Below are 14,840 nucleotides of genomic sequence, written 5' to 3'. Positions count from 1 at the left end.
TTTAACAACAGTTGTAGTGTTTCCTGAGAACTGCCCATTTTTTCCAATTCTTTATTTAACTGTTACCAATATTGTGTGTTTGTTCCTCCATGCGTCGTTTCGATTGAATAATCAAAGTGTCCATTAATTTCACTGAACAATCGGATGTGTGTGATCTCCATTGCTCCAATAAATCAGGATCCATATCACCAAGAGTTGGTAAAATTAGAATTCTTAAGCCTCGTGGAACACGACCATTTTCTAAATATTTGGTTAATGAAGTCATTTCCCACAATTTTTTAAACTCTGAAATCCGTGCCTTTTCCAATTAAAAAAAGATGTTAGCTGCTGTACCGATTTGAGAATTAGAAGCAATAGATGTTCCTGGAGTATTGTCAAATAGAGTAGTGGTTGCTTGTTCGCACAGAGCTCTTCGATCAGCCATGTTATATTAAATTGTTGAAGAGACAGTGCTATCAAGCCACTTAAAAAACAACTTTCAAATGACGTCCTCAATATGTGCGGTTCTTTACTCGCAGTTTAGCATGAAGAAAAAATAGTTACACAAGAGAAAAAGAAAAACGGGAAAAAAAGAAGAAAAGAAAAATGAAAAATGAAAAATGACTGGTTCTGGCTAGGAGTCCACTTGGCTCCACCAGCCTGCCCCGTCCCCCTGATCTGTCTGACTGCCGCCTGGACAGCAGTTCGAGGCCCTCCTCCACCCCAGGCACCTGCCTGCGCCTCATCCCTGGTGCCTAGTGGTAGGCTTCTCCGATCTCCGACGACCATGTAGGTCATCATTGTTTGTTTTTATTTCTGAAATTCCTTGCATTCAGTTGTATGCGTTTTATGCTCCATAGTACCCTGTCTTTGCCTTTTCATATGTGTTTATAGATGCCATATTTTACTCTTTAGTTTTCACTCTTTAGCTTGCTGTGTTTTTGCCCGTTTTTTGCCTTCTCCTCTCAGCGCTCCGCTCTCTGTGCTTTCTGCCCCCTGCCCCTGTGCTCACCTCTTGCGTTGCTCTCTCTCTCTCTCTCGCCTGTTTTTTTCTGCCCTCCGGCTCTGGCTGATCTCCTTCTTCCCTGCCGCTGCCTCCCCTGCGACCCACCCCACACGCACACCGATTGGCCCCCTCCCTCCTCCCAGCTGCTCCACCACCCCACCCTCTTAGTGGTGGCCACTGCGCAGACGTGCAGCAGGCGCGCCGGAGGAGCGCCAGAGGCAAGCCCGTCTGCGCCCGTCCGCGTCTGGCCCACGCCTAGCGCCAGTCCCCCCTGGCTCCCACAGCCAAGACCCCACCAGACAACGCTACTCCCCTCTCACCCTCCACTCCCTCAACCCTGTACCTCACCCCACCCCACATTCACCCAATCCAGCCCCACACACACACAGGGCACCTTCACCTGCAACACCTGCCATTTCTCCTGCTCTACACCCCACGCACCCCACACCAACCCCAACTCCCCCCACCAAACACAAATACCTCAACGCAATAAACACCCGCACAGCCCCCGTGCCCACCAACCAACCCCTCTACATAACACTTCCCAACCTGAACGCACCCCACAACAACACCATCACAACCCACAGCAACACCATCCTATGACACAACAACAACACCCACCAAGACAATCTCAACTGCCTGCTCCTAAACACCCGCTCCCTACACAAACATGCCATAGAACTCTGGGATCTCATCACGTCACACTCACCAGAGATTGTCTTCCTCACGGAAACCTGGACGAACCACTCCTCAGAGCCAGACATAGCCACAGCCACCCCTATGGGATACAAACTCCAACCCAAAGACTGCCTTAACAAGCCAGGAGGTGGCCTCGCCATCCTGCACAAAGACACCATTAAAGTCACCACAAAATCCCAAGACACCATCAACAGCGCAGAGCACATGCACTTCCTAATCCACATTAACAACAACACCACACTCAGAGTTACACTAATCTACAGACCCCCCAAGACCACGCTCCACCTTCTGTCACACCATCACCTTCACCATCAGCACGCACGCCCTCACCTCCACAAACTACAAACCTCCTCGGTGATTTCAACTTTCACTTGGAAAACCTTCAAGACCACAACTCCTCCTCCCTCCTAGACAATCTCGCCAACCTAGGACTCAAACAACTGGTCACAGCACCCACCCACGCAGCAGGACACACACTAGACGCAATCTTCACCTCAAGCCAACACATAACCTACACCCACACCACCGAACTCCACTGGACAGACCATCACTGCGTCCACTTCTCCTTCGCCAAACCCCCCACGCACCACCACCAACACACCACACCCTACTGCATGTGGGACAAGATCCCTGCAGAACGTCTGAACTCCCAACTGATGCGTGACCCAACCCCCCGGCCCACAACCTCTCTAAATGGATCACAACCTGCGCTGACACACTAGCCCCCCTCAGAAAAACATCACCGCCCGCAACATCAAGAACGCCATATGGTTCACCACTGAGCTCCAAGTCACCAAGTGCAAATGCCGCCAAGCGGAGAAAGCCTGGCGACAAGAAACCTCAACAACCAACTTCTCCACCCTCAAAAACTCCATTCGCACCCACCACCAACTCATACGCACCACCAAAAGAGCACACTACAAGGAACGCATTGACAACAACTCCCAAAACAGCAAAGAATTCTTCACCATGATTAAAGAGCTATCCAAACCCAAAGCCAGCAACATAGACCCCACACACACACACAAGCCCTCTGCGACTCCCACTCCAACCACTTCCACCACAAAATCCTGGACATACACAACAGCTTCACACCAGACACACCCACCACATATGCCTCTCACCCACCCAACTCAGACCCCCCTCACACCCCCCCAAACCTACTTACCACCTGGGCACCAACCACCGACAAAGAAACTGAAATAACCATGAATTCCATCCACTCCGGATCCCCCTCCGACCCTTGCCCCATCGCATTTTCAACAAAGCCAGCCCAACCATCGCCCCCGACATGATCAACACCTCATTCGACACTGCCACCTTCCCTGACCTCTGGAAGCACGCAGAAATCACAGCACTCCTAAAAAAGCCCAAAGCCGACCCGGAAGACCTCTCCAACTACCACCCCATCTCTCTCCTACCTTTCCCCGCCAAGGTCGCAGAGAAACTAGTCAACACCCGCCTATCCCACTTCCTTAAGGAAAACAACACACTCGACCCCTCGTTATCCGGGTTCTGCAAGAACCACAGCACAGAAACCGCCCTCATCGCATGCACCGATGGCATCAGAACCAGAGTCGACAAGGGCAAGATAGTCGAACTCATCCTCCTAGATCTCTCCGTGGCCTTTGACACTGTCTGCCACCACACACTCTGCACACGCCTCCACAACACAGGAATTCGACACAAAGCTCTAGACTCGCGCACCTCCTTCATCACCGATAGAACTCAAAAAGTCTGCCTCCCACCCTTCCACTCCACTGCCACCAAAATCATCTGCAGAGTCCCCCAAGGGTCCTCCCTCAGCCCCACTCTGTTCAACATTTACATGACCCCTCTCGTCAACATCCTCCGACCGCATGGAATCACCATCCTCTCCTACGCAGACGACACCCAACCCATTATCTCCCTCACCCGCAACCCCACCACCATCAAAACCAACCTCCACGCTGCACTCCTCGACACCACCACCTGGATGACAACAAATCACCTCAAGCTCAACTCCAAAAAAACAGAAATCATCATCTTTGGCCCTAAGAAAACCATATGGGACGACTCCTGGTGGCCCACCGCCGTAGGCCCGCACCCACCCCCTCAAACCACACACGCAACCTCGGCATCATCCTAGACACCTCCCTCTCCATGACCCAACAAATCAACGCAGTCACCTCCTCCTGTTTCCACACTCCACACACTGACAAAACCCTTCAAATGGATTCCCACAGAGACCAGTAAGACCGTCACCTACGCACTCATCAGCAGCAGGCTAGACTACGGTTACGCCCTCTATGCCAGCACCACACTCAAACTCAAATGCAAACTCTAGAGAATCCAGAACATAGCCGCACGCCACATCTTGAACCTCCCCCGCCACAAGCACATCACACCACACCTCAAATCCCTTCACTGGCTCCCCATAGACAAGAGGATCACCTTCAAAATCCTTATCCACGCACACAAATCCCTCCATAACAGCGGCCCAGCCTACCTCAACGAAAGAGTGAACTTCCACACGCCACCTCCGATCCGCCGACCTCGCACTGGGCACAATCCCCCGCATCCAACGCACCACCACCGGAGGCAGGTCCTTCTCCTACTTCGCCCTCAAGACCTGGAACTCCCTCCCCACCAACCTTCACAAAACCCAAAACCTCCTGCTTTTCAGAAAAAAACTCAAAACATGGCTTTTCGAACAGTGAACCCTCCCCCCAAACCCCCGCCCCCACACCCCTAGCGCCTTGAGACCCTCACAGGTGAGTAGCGCGCTCTATAAATTTCTTTGATTCATTTATTGATTGATGGGAGAAGAGAAAAAGGGGGGTCCCAAATGTGTTTTCCCCTTTTATTTTTCTATATGAAATTTAGACACAGCTACAAGCGTAATGCCTGAATTCATGTACATCAAATTTGGCAGAAAGCTAGAACTTCGTCCAGAAACAGTGCTTTTTGTTTTATGATTTGGTGTAAACTCATTCTGTAGTTTTTGAGTAATTAAACCTAAAAACCTTGTATAAATCATGTCGGGGAGGCTCCATGGACCCAACAGATCTCATGCTGAGAGCAGATTGCCTGCCACCACATCAACAAGGATGGCAGCAGCCATCTGTGGCCTTTGAACTCAGCCCAGAGTCCTACAAAAAAGGTTAAAACAAAACATAAGGGGGGCAGGGTACTGACCTCCTAGATCCGGTGAGGTGCTTCCACAGGGATCCCACCTGGGGTCAAAAAGGTTTTTTTAAAAATACTTTTTCCTCAAATCCACAGAAAATGTAAAAATAAAAAAAGCACAGGGCAGGCCAGGACTGGCTCAAAACATTCTTTAGGTGGGGGTGTGCATGGCCCCTGTCCATGATCTTTTGCAAAGCCCCAGATATCTCATGCCCCAGGGCTGACAAGAATTGTAAACGGAGGGGGGCATATGGCTCGCCTGCCTGAGCCTCTACAGGCACCATAGACCCATCCCTGGTGGCATAGGCACCATTGACAGGATGGAGGCATGTTGGTCCTCTCACTGAGCTTGAAAAGACCCCAGTGACTCCACCCCCAGGGCCATCTCAAATACTGCATCCCGGGGAGCCCAGCTCAGGACACAGTAGTTTCTCTGCCTGCAAGAGTGCAGGCAGGAAACATATGTCTGCTCCCATCTAGCAAAAGCATTTGTAAAGCTCCCTCCAGGAGCAGACATGACTTTCCTGCAGTAAAGCAGTCAAGGAAGGCATGGCTGATTTAAAGAAGTTCCCGCCGGGTGGGAGCAGACTTTTGTAGCCAGGTGGGAGCAGACTTTTGTTTCCCACTCCTGCAAGCATTTAAAGGCACAATGCTCCTGCCCAGCGGGATCAAACAAAAACAGCTGACCCCACTGAGTGGAGCAATTCCAGATCCTGCAGCACCCAGGATGGAGGTATGTGGAGAGCCAACTGGAGGTGCATGGACCCTGAAGATTCTCCCACAGGCCCAATATACTGTTTGGTTGGTGCCTCGGTGGGCATCAAGTCGCCCTACCAGAAGCACCTCAGGCCCCCTGGAATAACGTCCCTGGGGCCACTATTGGGTGAGGGAGGAGGGCAGGGTGTCTCCCTGCCCTTTATAAAAAACATAAGGCCCGGTGGATGTGTTTGCAGGAGACCATAGTGACCCAGGGATTGGGGCTGCACATCCCCCTGCCCTTAAAATATATATTTTCGCCCTGGGGTCCACTGGTTTACTTTTGGATTGGCGAAGAGGGACGCAGACCCTCCTCGCCTTAAAGGCCCTAGCAGATGGGGTAAGGGACCCTTGTGGCTCAGATGGGTGGCCATGCACACACTACCATTTACATATATCTGGGGAATGTGCTCCCTTGGACCATGATTGGCTCAGAGAGGGGGCTGTCTGCCCTTCTCCCCTTAATGAAAAAAAGGCCCACGGGGAGTAGGACCCTGGTGCCCAAAGTGTCTTGCGGAGGGGGCCATGTGCAACCCTTCCCCTAAAAAAAAAAAGAAAAAAGGCGCCGGGCGCAAAGTGGCTTGAATAAGGTGGCTGGCTAATGGGTTGCTAATTACACCCACATATTACATTACTGATGGCATCTTCTATAACACTGTTGATAATATCACTGCAACATTTGCAATGAAATTATTGATGAGAAAACAATGCATGGCATTGGGCACAAGATATAGTTATTTTGGTGCATGATTTATAGTTACTTGAGATAATTATAATTGGTGAATTTAAGTGGTTTCGTACTGAAATTTTCACCTGACTATAATGTTAGTGTAAACTTTGTTTTGTTAACTTGGTCCCCACAGGTGGCTTGTGCTCCAACATTCAGCCTGAACTTGATATTGTCCCAGTACATTGCAACCAGCTATCCACAGTTGCCGCTATGTGATTTTTGACACTATTTGCACCAAAATGTTTACAATTGCATATCTCCAGTTCTACTAATTAGATTTTTATCTTTTTCTTCTTGTTTTATTTATTGAAGATCACTATACTTTTTTAACTTGATGTGGGATCCTTTTTTTGTGGTGTTTTCACTTTATTACTGTTTGAAATGTTGCACAAATATTTTACACATTGCCTCTAGGTTAAGCCTGATTGCTCTGTGCCAAGTTACCAGAGGGTCGAGCACAGGTTCATTTAGGGTTGATTTGTGCCTAACACTGACAAGGATTGCTGTTGCCGCTTGATCAAGGCTCACACCACAGTCAACCAACAAATCCAATGTCATATAGGCATGGGTGCAGAAACTGAGGGTAGGTGCAGGGGTAAGCACGACAAGCTAATCTCCCAGAGTAAGCAGAAGAAGCAGTAGCAGAACATTGGACAATGCAAGGCAAGATAGAGGGGATAGGGCAAACATTCGACCAAGGGAGGCCAGGGTGGAGTGGGTCAGGGCCAGTAAGCTGATCACAGAGGAAAGGTGTGCATGGACAGGGGCAGCACTGCAGAACATTGAGAAAAGGAGGGAGGGGGCAGGGACACACACAGTGAATGAAGAGCAGGGAGAAGGGGGGCTAGTGCAAGGGCAGTAAGCTGAAAACATAGGGCAGCTCAGTATGGACAGATGCAATAACCTGTACACAGAGGACTGGTGAGGTGTTCCACCACATGCAGATGGTGAACAGAAGGCAGCCTGAAGGATTGTAGGGGCAGCAGGCTTCCCATGGTGTGCAGGCATGGACAGGGACTGCATAATGAACCATGAAAGGCAGAAGGGAAGGGATGGGGCATGCACATGGAGGATGGAGGGAAGAAGGTGGGAGCATGGGCAGGAGTAGTAAGAGGACCATGGAGGGCTGGCTAGCAAGGGTAGCTTAATGGACCACAGAGAGCAGGTAAGAGGGGAAGTGGTCAGGGGCAGCATGCTAACCACAGAGCAGGCAGAAATGGCAAAGACATGCACAAAGAGAATGGAGTGTAGCTGGAAGAGGGTCAGGGGAAGCAAGGTGACCACGAAGAACAGACAGGAGTGGCTTGGGCATGCAAATGGAGACCTGAGTGCATGCTGGAAGGGGGTATGGGCAGCAAACTGACTATGATGGGCGGGAGGTGGGGACTAGGGCATGCAAATGGATAATTGATTGCAAGCAGTAGGGTATTCCTTGTTGCAAATGGCTGAAGGCTGAGCACATAGGTGTTGACTGACCATGCTCAAAGAACCCTAGATATTAATAAAAAAAGGTGATATAGGTGTTATGGTCAGGTACGGTAATATAATCTTCCCTAACATAAAAAAAAAAGTGAAATTCACTGAACACAACCAATGATTAATGTGACATTATAGTTAGAAATGTCAATATGATCTTTGCTTTCATTAAAAAAAACTAGAAATCCACCGACAAAACAAACATTGAAGTAACAATATAGTTGAGAGTCAAACTAGGTGAAAAACAAAAGCTTAAAAAAAAAAAAACGAAATTCACCAGGTATAGTTCGGTGACCTGACTATAGCTTGCACCCCCGGCACACGCTGCATAAGACCTCAAATATTACATCACTCATTACCTGTTAGATGATATCATTGATGACATCACTGATGACATCTCAAATTACTTCATATTTTACAGCACTCATGACATGTTCTATGATATGATTGATAACATCACTGCAACATCTGGAACACCATCTTTGATAATAACACTGTGCATTTTCACCTAACTATAGCATTCCTTTAAACTTAATTTTTTTCATTGAATTTCAAAGTTCTAAGTAAGATGTTAATATAATTCCTAACTATAATATCACTTTATCCTTTGTTTTTTCAGTGAATGTATATATAGACATATAGTTATAGATATACATTCATACGGACATACATGCATAACTATTTATATGTATGTATATGGGAAAGAGGGGAACACAACTAACTTTTGTAATTCAATCTGTCCCATTAAGAGTGATGTCATAAGCATTACATTTGGTGTTCTAGATATGGTTTGATTAGCTTTTGTATGAGTTATGGATTGTGCAGCTAAACATAACTTGTGAATTTCAGTGTCTTTGGTGTCAACTCAAAGCAATAACTGTACTTTAACTGTGTTTTTATATATGCATATATATTGAAAAACAGAAAGTGAGTGAAACAGAGAAAGAGAGACAGGAAGAGGGTCATGGAAATTCGGACATAATTAATAAAGGGAACAAATAATTGACATTTGGAAACATACCTGTCAACCTTTTCAAGCTGGAATCCAATGTGTTTTTAACTGTAGTCAGTATGTTGGGCAGCTGAAACAGAATGAATAAACAAAATAATCCTTTTCTTAGCAATATCACATATTGTAATAAAATATGAATTAAATATGTTTGTGCTTGAGAGAATACAAACAAAATACTTTAAAAACCCTATTTATGTACCTTTGGACTGGATTTCTCACCTTCCACTTTCCATCATTCACTCATGGTCATGTAACCTAAGTACAGCACTCACCTTTTCACTCATAATGTAATAAGTAAAACACATCTTTTGCTATCCTAATTGAATCCTATTACCCATCGTATCCATAACTGGCATACACACATTTCTATTTGCATAAGTCTTTGTATTGGGATAAATGTCAGAATTTCAACTACAGACGCAATATTATATTATAATATCACTGCCATGAGACTGACAGGAACAAGCAAGATATTGATGAGGTATGTATATATTGTTAGGCATAGGTTTACTAATCTTAATTCCATATTTAGGTACCATGAGGAGGAAATTCCTCTTTTTGCATGATCACCCCAAGCACATGGACTGATGTTGCTTGTTTTAAGTTCACTGAGTCCTGCCAAACAGGCCTCAGTGTGTCAGTGCTCTCACATTTAAATGGATATCTGATTTACTCACTGCCAACTGTCCTAAGTTAACTCACTTGTAAGTCCCTGGTGTATGGTTCTGGGGTACCCAGGATGTGTAAATTAAAGTGTGCCTCATGGACAGCAGCGCTTATTATGCCACCATGAGTGTGACAAAGCTAAGCATGACTACCAGCCCACCATTGGCAGCTGGCAGTGCAGTTTTCAAACTGTTAACTTGATTTTACATTTAAAGTAATTTCAAAGCCCAAGCCTTACTTTTTAATATTTAAAAGTTACCCTTAAGGCAGGCCAACTGACCCCCAAAGCAGAGTGCATTATATTGAAAAGATGGACAACGTGTATTTTAGTATCTTGACAGTAAAAAGTCTGCAATGTTGTATTTACTGTGGAAATGCTAGTAGCCCCATTGGTAAGTACTACGTTAAAAGCTACCAACTCAGCAGTGCTAACATCTGAACTCGTCGAGGACTACCAAATATGGTACTTCAAGGTGTTAAAAGAATCGCTTCATCAAACAAGACTTGGTGCTCAATTCGAATTCAATGCAACTTTTGCACAAGTGGCAATTTTATGAAGCTGTCACTTTGTAGACCAAAGTTTCCAGTGACTGTTTACAGTTGCACACAAGTTGCTGTCCTCTAGACAGCCTTCTGCTCTCCTGGGGAGAGGTTAGAATGACTCCCAGGAAGGAACACAAAGGGCCTGCCGATGTAAGAGGTGTGACCTCCTTGTGACAGGAAGACCAAACAGGTTGTGAACCCAAAAGGCAAGCTTCAAGGAGGAAGCTGCCTTGGAAGGGCAAATGGTGGTCACACACGAGAGGTGCTGCTCTTTGTTTTAGCAGACAGGTTGACATCTCAGACAGAGAGGGAGAAGCCATTGCCAAACCATTTGTTCTAGCAGTGTACAGCCACCAGGTAGCCACACCTCCATAATGAGCTAGGGAGCTCTACACACCAAGTGAAGGGTTCTGCAATATTGGAAGTGGACAGAAATGGTGAATTCTGAACTAGTTAGTTGCCACACTTTATAGGAGTTGTCATCGGGTGGAAGGGGACCTGGTAGTTCATTGTCTAGGCAGTCACCACATCACCCTGGGCAAAAATGGCATTAAAATGCACCCTTGGGACACAGACCCCAGATTACTTCTGAACTGTAGAGAGGACCGAAGAAGGACTGCTCTGCTGTTCGCTAGACCTAACAAAAAGAGGCTGCATGAAGGTTAGAACTGCACCTGCTACTTCTAGACTTGCAAAGAAAGGACTGTCCCTGTGGTGCCACACTCAAGGAAAAGCCGCCTCCAAGCCCAAGACACAGATGGTTACTCGAAGAGTCAGTTGGCTGACTTTTTTCTACAATTACAGTGTTTGGTGGTTTGCCCATAGAGCCTGGAACTGGGACTGAAGACTGCTTTCCTTGTGAATTAACTATTCCGCTGGACTTTGTTGGTTCCTGTGACTGGCTCCCTGCCAGAGCTTTGGTCACCACAAGTGTACCCTTACAGCTACTTCCAAGTTACATGTTGTGGTTAACCCTAACTAAACCATGATTCATGGTACAGTACAATAATTTATTGAACTAAGTGAAAAGTTGGGATTTATTGTCCCTTTAAAAAAATCATATCTCCGAAATCATGTGGTAGATGTCTATCATTGAGGTGTTATATTTTTATCCCTGAACTTATTTTCATAAATGTGTGTTTGATTTTTATTGTTCCATTTTGTTCAAATTCAACGGTTTTGTTACTTCTTAATGTTTTACACTTGTCCCTTTGATAAAGCCTGACTCTCTCAGCCACAACTACCCAGGACTGAGCTCTGACTGATCCTGAAATGGAATTGTGACGTTATTTCACAGTGAAGTCATACAATCAGACCACATAATAAACCACTTATCTCACACATGTGCAAACACACACAGGCCCACATACCAACACACACACATGCACAAACACCCACACACATATATAAAGGACAGTGGCCATCTCCGTTGGGTAGTTATAGTTAGGACCATGTTTCCATAAGAAATTGATTTTTTTATTTGCTTATAACTTTGGTGCCATTTGACAAATGTTTATGAAATGGTTAAAAAAAAAAGTCTCATTCCTCTCAGCTTGTTCCTGGAAAGTTTTGAGGTGATCCATCAAGCTGGGGCCGAGAAAAAGTGGGTGACCAAAAAAACGTGTTTTCCCCAGGCAAATTTACATTGGAAAGTTGAATAACAATACATAAAAAACTGTTTATAGAAAAAATAGCTGAACATAATTATGTTAAGTTGGGCAGAAATTAATAAAATTTTCCCAGAAAGCATGCTTTTTGTGATTTGGTGTAAATCTGTTCAGTAGTTTTTGAGAAATCAAAGTTCAAAATGTATGTATTTTTCACTTCGTGAACTGATGGATCAAAATATAATGATGTGATTAGTTGCCATCAACATTAACAAAGATGTTATGGCAGCCATTTTAGGAGTTGGGAAATCAGACCTGCGCCCTGAAACAAATGTCAAAAAAACTATAGTGTAGAATGGTAGGGATACCCTGACAATCTAGGCCTGGTGTGGTGTTCCAGAGAGCACCCCTTCAGGCCAAAAGTGCCTTTTTTTTTATAACTGGATATGCCGAGGATCCAAGGATCTGTGGTACCATTAAAAAAGGTGGGTTTCTACCCTTTTCATTTTGAATCCCTCCAGGGTGGGCCAGGTGCTGGTGGGTCACCAAGTGAATAATTTAAGGGGCATACACTCACCCTCTCAGAGCCATTTAACCATATTCCCTGAGTCTGTAATTTTGTGTTGGGAGAGTGGGACATGGCCCTCCAATTTGAACCATGTAAGCACCCTGGGGACTCCATCCCTGGGCTGATACATTCTTTTAATTAGAGAGGAGGGCATGTGCACCCCATACTGAGCCGTATAGGGTCCCTAGGGACTTAATTCCCTAGTACCTGAAGGAAGACAGTGTCCCCCAAGGTCCCATTTCCAAGGGGACACTGTGTTGTTCCCTGCCCGCATGAGCACAGGCAGGGAGAAAACAAACTCCCTGCCAGCACTTCTGCAGGCAGGGTAAACACAATTGCTCCCGACGGGAACTGATACCAAAGCTGGTCCCACCAGGGGCTCAACCAAATACAGCCAGCTAATACCGAACCGAGGATGGGTGCCGATAGGCAAGCAGCTGGCGTGCTGGGGCCATTGGCCTCCTGAGTCCTAGAGCCTCCAATAGCTCTGCATGTTGTTGGTGCCCCAGGTAGGACCGGGACACCCACCCAACAAAAATGAAGGCTGGTATCCCCTGCATTTGAGACAGGTGCTGCCAGGAGAGCTGTTATGGCCACAGGAATAATGGGCCTTCCCCTTCGGTCCCCAACTTTAAAATACTGGTTGAGTACCCAGAGTGGGACCAAAAAGTGTGGGTGACTCCCGCTCAGGGAGTCCGCGGGTCGTGGGGGGGCTTGTGACTCATCTCATGGCCCTAACAAAAAATCAAGCTGCTGGTAGGACCAGAACACCACCAAAAAAATAAAAATAAATAAGAAAATGGGGAAAAGAGTGATAAATGCACACCAAGAGCTGCTAGTTTATTAATCACTGCTCCAGGAAGTAGCGCCCCACAATGCTCTTCGTTGGCTAATGTGCATATTTTTGTATGCTCTGTGGTGCCCTATTCTAGATATTGCATAAGCCCCTCAGAAATAAGGAACAAAAAATAAACCTATCTTTCCTTGTGTCTAATGAACGTGATTCCAGAAAAGTGTATGTTGTTTTTAAGCATTTCCAGAGTTAAATTCCAGCAGCTCTGGAATGCAAATACTCTTTGTGGCTGCATTATGTGGGTAGAGGAGTGACAAACAAAGATTCTGACATATCTTTAATATTTTTTATGAAGGGGGTTACCCCTTATTAAAGTCATTAGGTTTGCCTGTATATTTGGATGTTCTGACACACTGACAAAGATAATAAGCTTGTTTTTATATCTTGATGTCCTGACTCCTGATAAAGCCATGAGGCCTACCTTTATACTTTGATGTCCTGACTTATTGACAAAGCAAATAGGACAATAGTCCTGTCTTGTATATTGATGTAGTCACCCCTGGACAAAGACAATAGACCAGCCATTAATGTACTGAGGTAACTTTACATTAAACAACCCTAGAAATTCATAAAAAACAAAGGTTGAAGTGACGGTTATAGGTAAGTATAGTAAATAAATCCTTACAAATTTACTGAAAACATCAAAGGTTAAACTGACGTTATAGTTTGATGAAAAAGTCACTTACAATATAACATGTTAATCTAAAAAAAAGACAATCACCAGTTATAGTTAACTGAAGTAATTACAACTCACTCTATGAAGTAACTAAAACTTGCTCCCTTGCCATAAACTATTTGTAACCTCACATATGATATCACTCATGACATGTTCAATGGAATCATTGAAAACATCACCAATGGCATTTGAAATTACATCATTTATGACAACACTGTCCATGACGGTGCCCGATGCAAATAATTAGTCCAGGGGGCCGGAGCAGAAAAGAAAGTGATCCTGTAGTGTGGGAGCAGAATACTGCAGTCTCTGGGAGATTGCAGGGGGACGCTTCCACCAACGACCACCGGCGACCACCAAAAACAACAATGTAATATGGGTGCCATGGATGAGATCAGGGTGCCCACACAATAAGATACGTGGGTGACATGAGTGGGACCAACAAAATTAAAGGGAAAGCAGCAAAGCTACACATTAAAAATCCACTACTCCCAGCCAGGGGTGCCCCATAATGCTCTTCTTGGGCTAATAACAACAGCAACAGCAGGGAGTGCAGCAGCCCCCTAGGAAAAATATAAATGAAAATAACACTATGGGCCAGATGTATGAACTCGCAAACGGTGCGAATCGCAAAATTCGTCCGTTTACGAGTGCAAAAAAGTGGCCTGCGATGCATGAAAGGCATTCACAGACCACAAATAACAAATTGCAAAAATTGCGATTTCTTGCGTTGCGACCTGGTTTTGCGAGTTGCAATTTGCGATTCTCAAAATCCAAATCGCAAGGAGATGCTGCAAAAAATCGCAAATTGCGATTTTTCGCAGAATGGCATTTTGCACATGCAAAATACCATTAAAAGAAACCAGGTGGTAACCTGGTGCAAATTTAAAAAATGCATTTAAAATGCATTTTTAAATTGTACATGTAAAGCACACATGCTCTTTTAGCATGTGTGCACCTTACATGTCCCCAAAAATGTTTTTGGGGTGCAGCAGAGGGGGGCTTAGGCCCCCAGCACCCTGGGGTTTTGCATTTCCAAAATTGCGATTTCTGGTACAGAAATCGCAATTTTGGAAATGCAAAACTTTTTGCACATATGGG

At 45.6% G+C, this 14,840-nt stretch overlaps 1 protein-coding gene across 1 annotated transcript in view; it reads right to left on the bottom strand.

Annotated features, from left to right (window-relative positions):
• LOC138247247 (uncharacterized) overlaps positions 1 to 14,840 on the bottom strand; it is a 295,171-nt gene that overhangs the window by 120,535 nt on the left and 159,796 nt on the right. Inside the window, exon 7 of the mRNA XM_069201977.1 lies at positions 8,836 to 8,896. Coding sequence (XP_069058078.1) covers positions 8,836 to 8,896 — 61 coding nt within the window. The remainder of the gene's footprint in view (positions 1 to 8,835; positions 8,897 to 14,840) is intronic.

Source organism: Pleurodeles waltl, chromosome 7, assembly GCF_031143425.1.
Source record: "Pleurodeles waltl isolate 20211129_DDA chromosome 7, aPleWal1.hap1.20221129, whole genome shotgun sequence".
Classification (NCBI taxonomy): Eukaryota; Metazoa; Chordata; class Amphibia; order Caudata; family Salamandridae; genus Pleurodeles; species Pleurodeles waltl.
The sequence above is the reverse complement of the archived record's forward strand: the minus strand, read 5'-3'. Positions and strand labels throughout refer to the sequence as shown.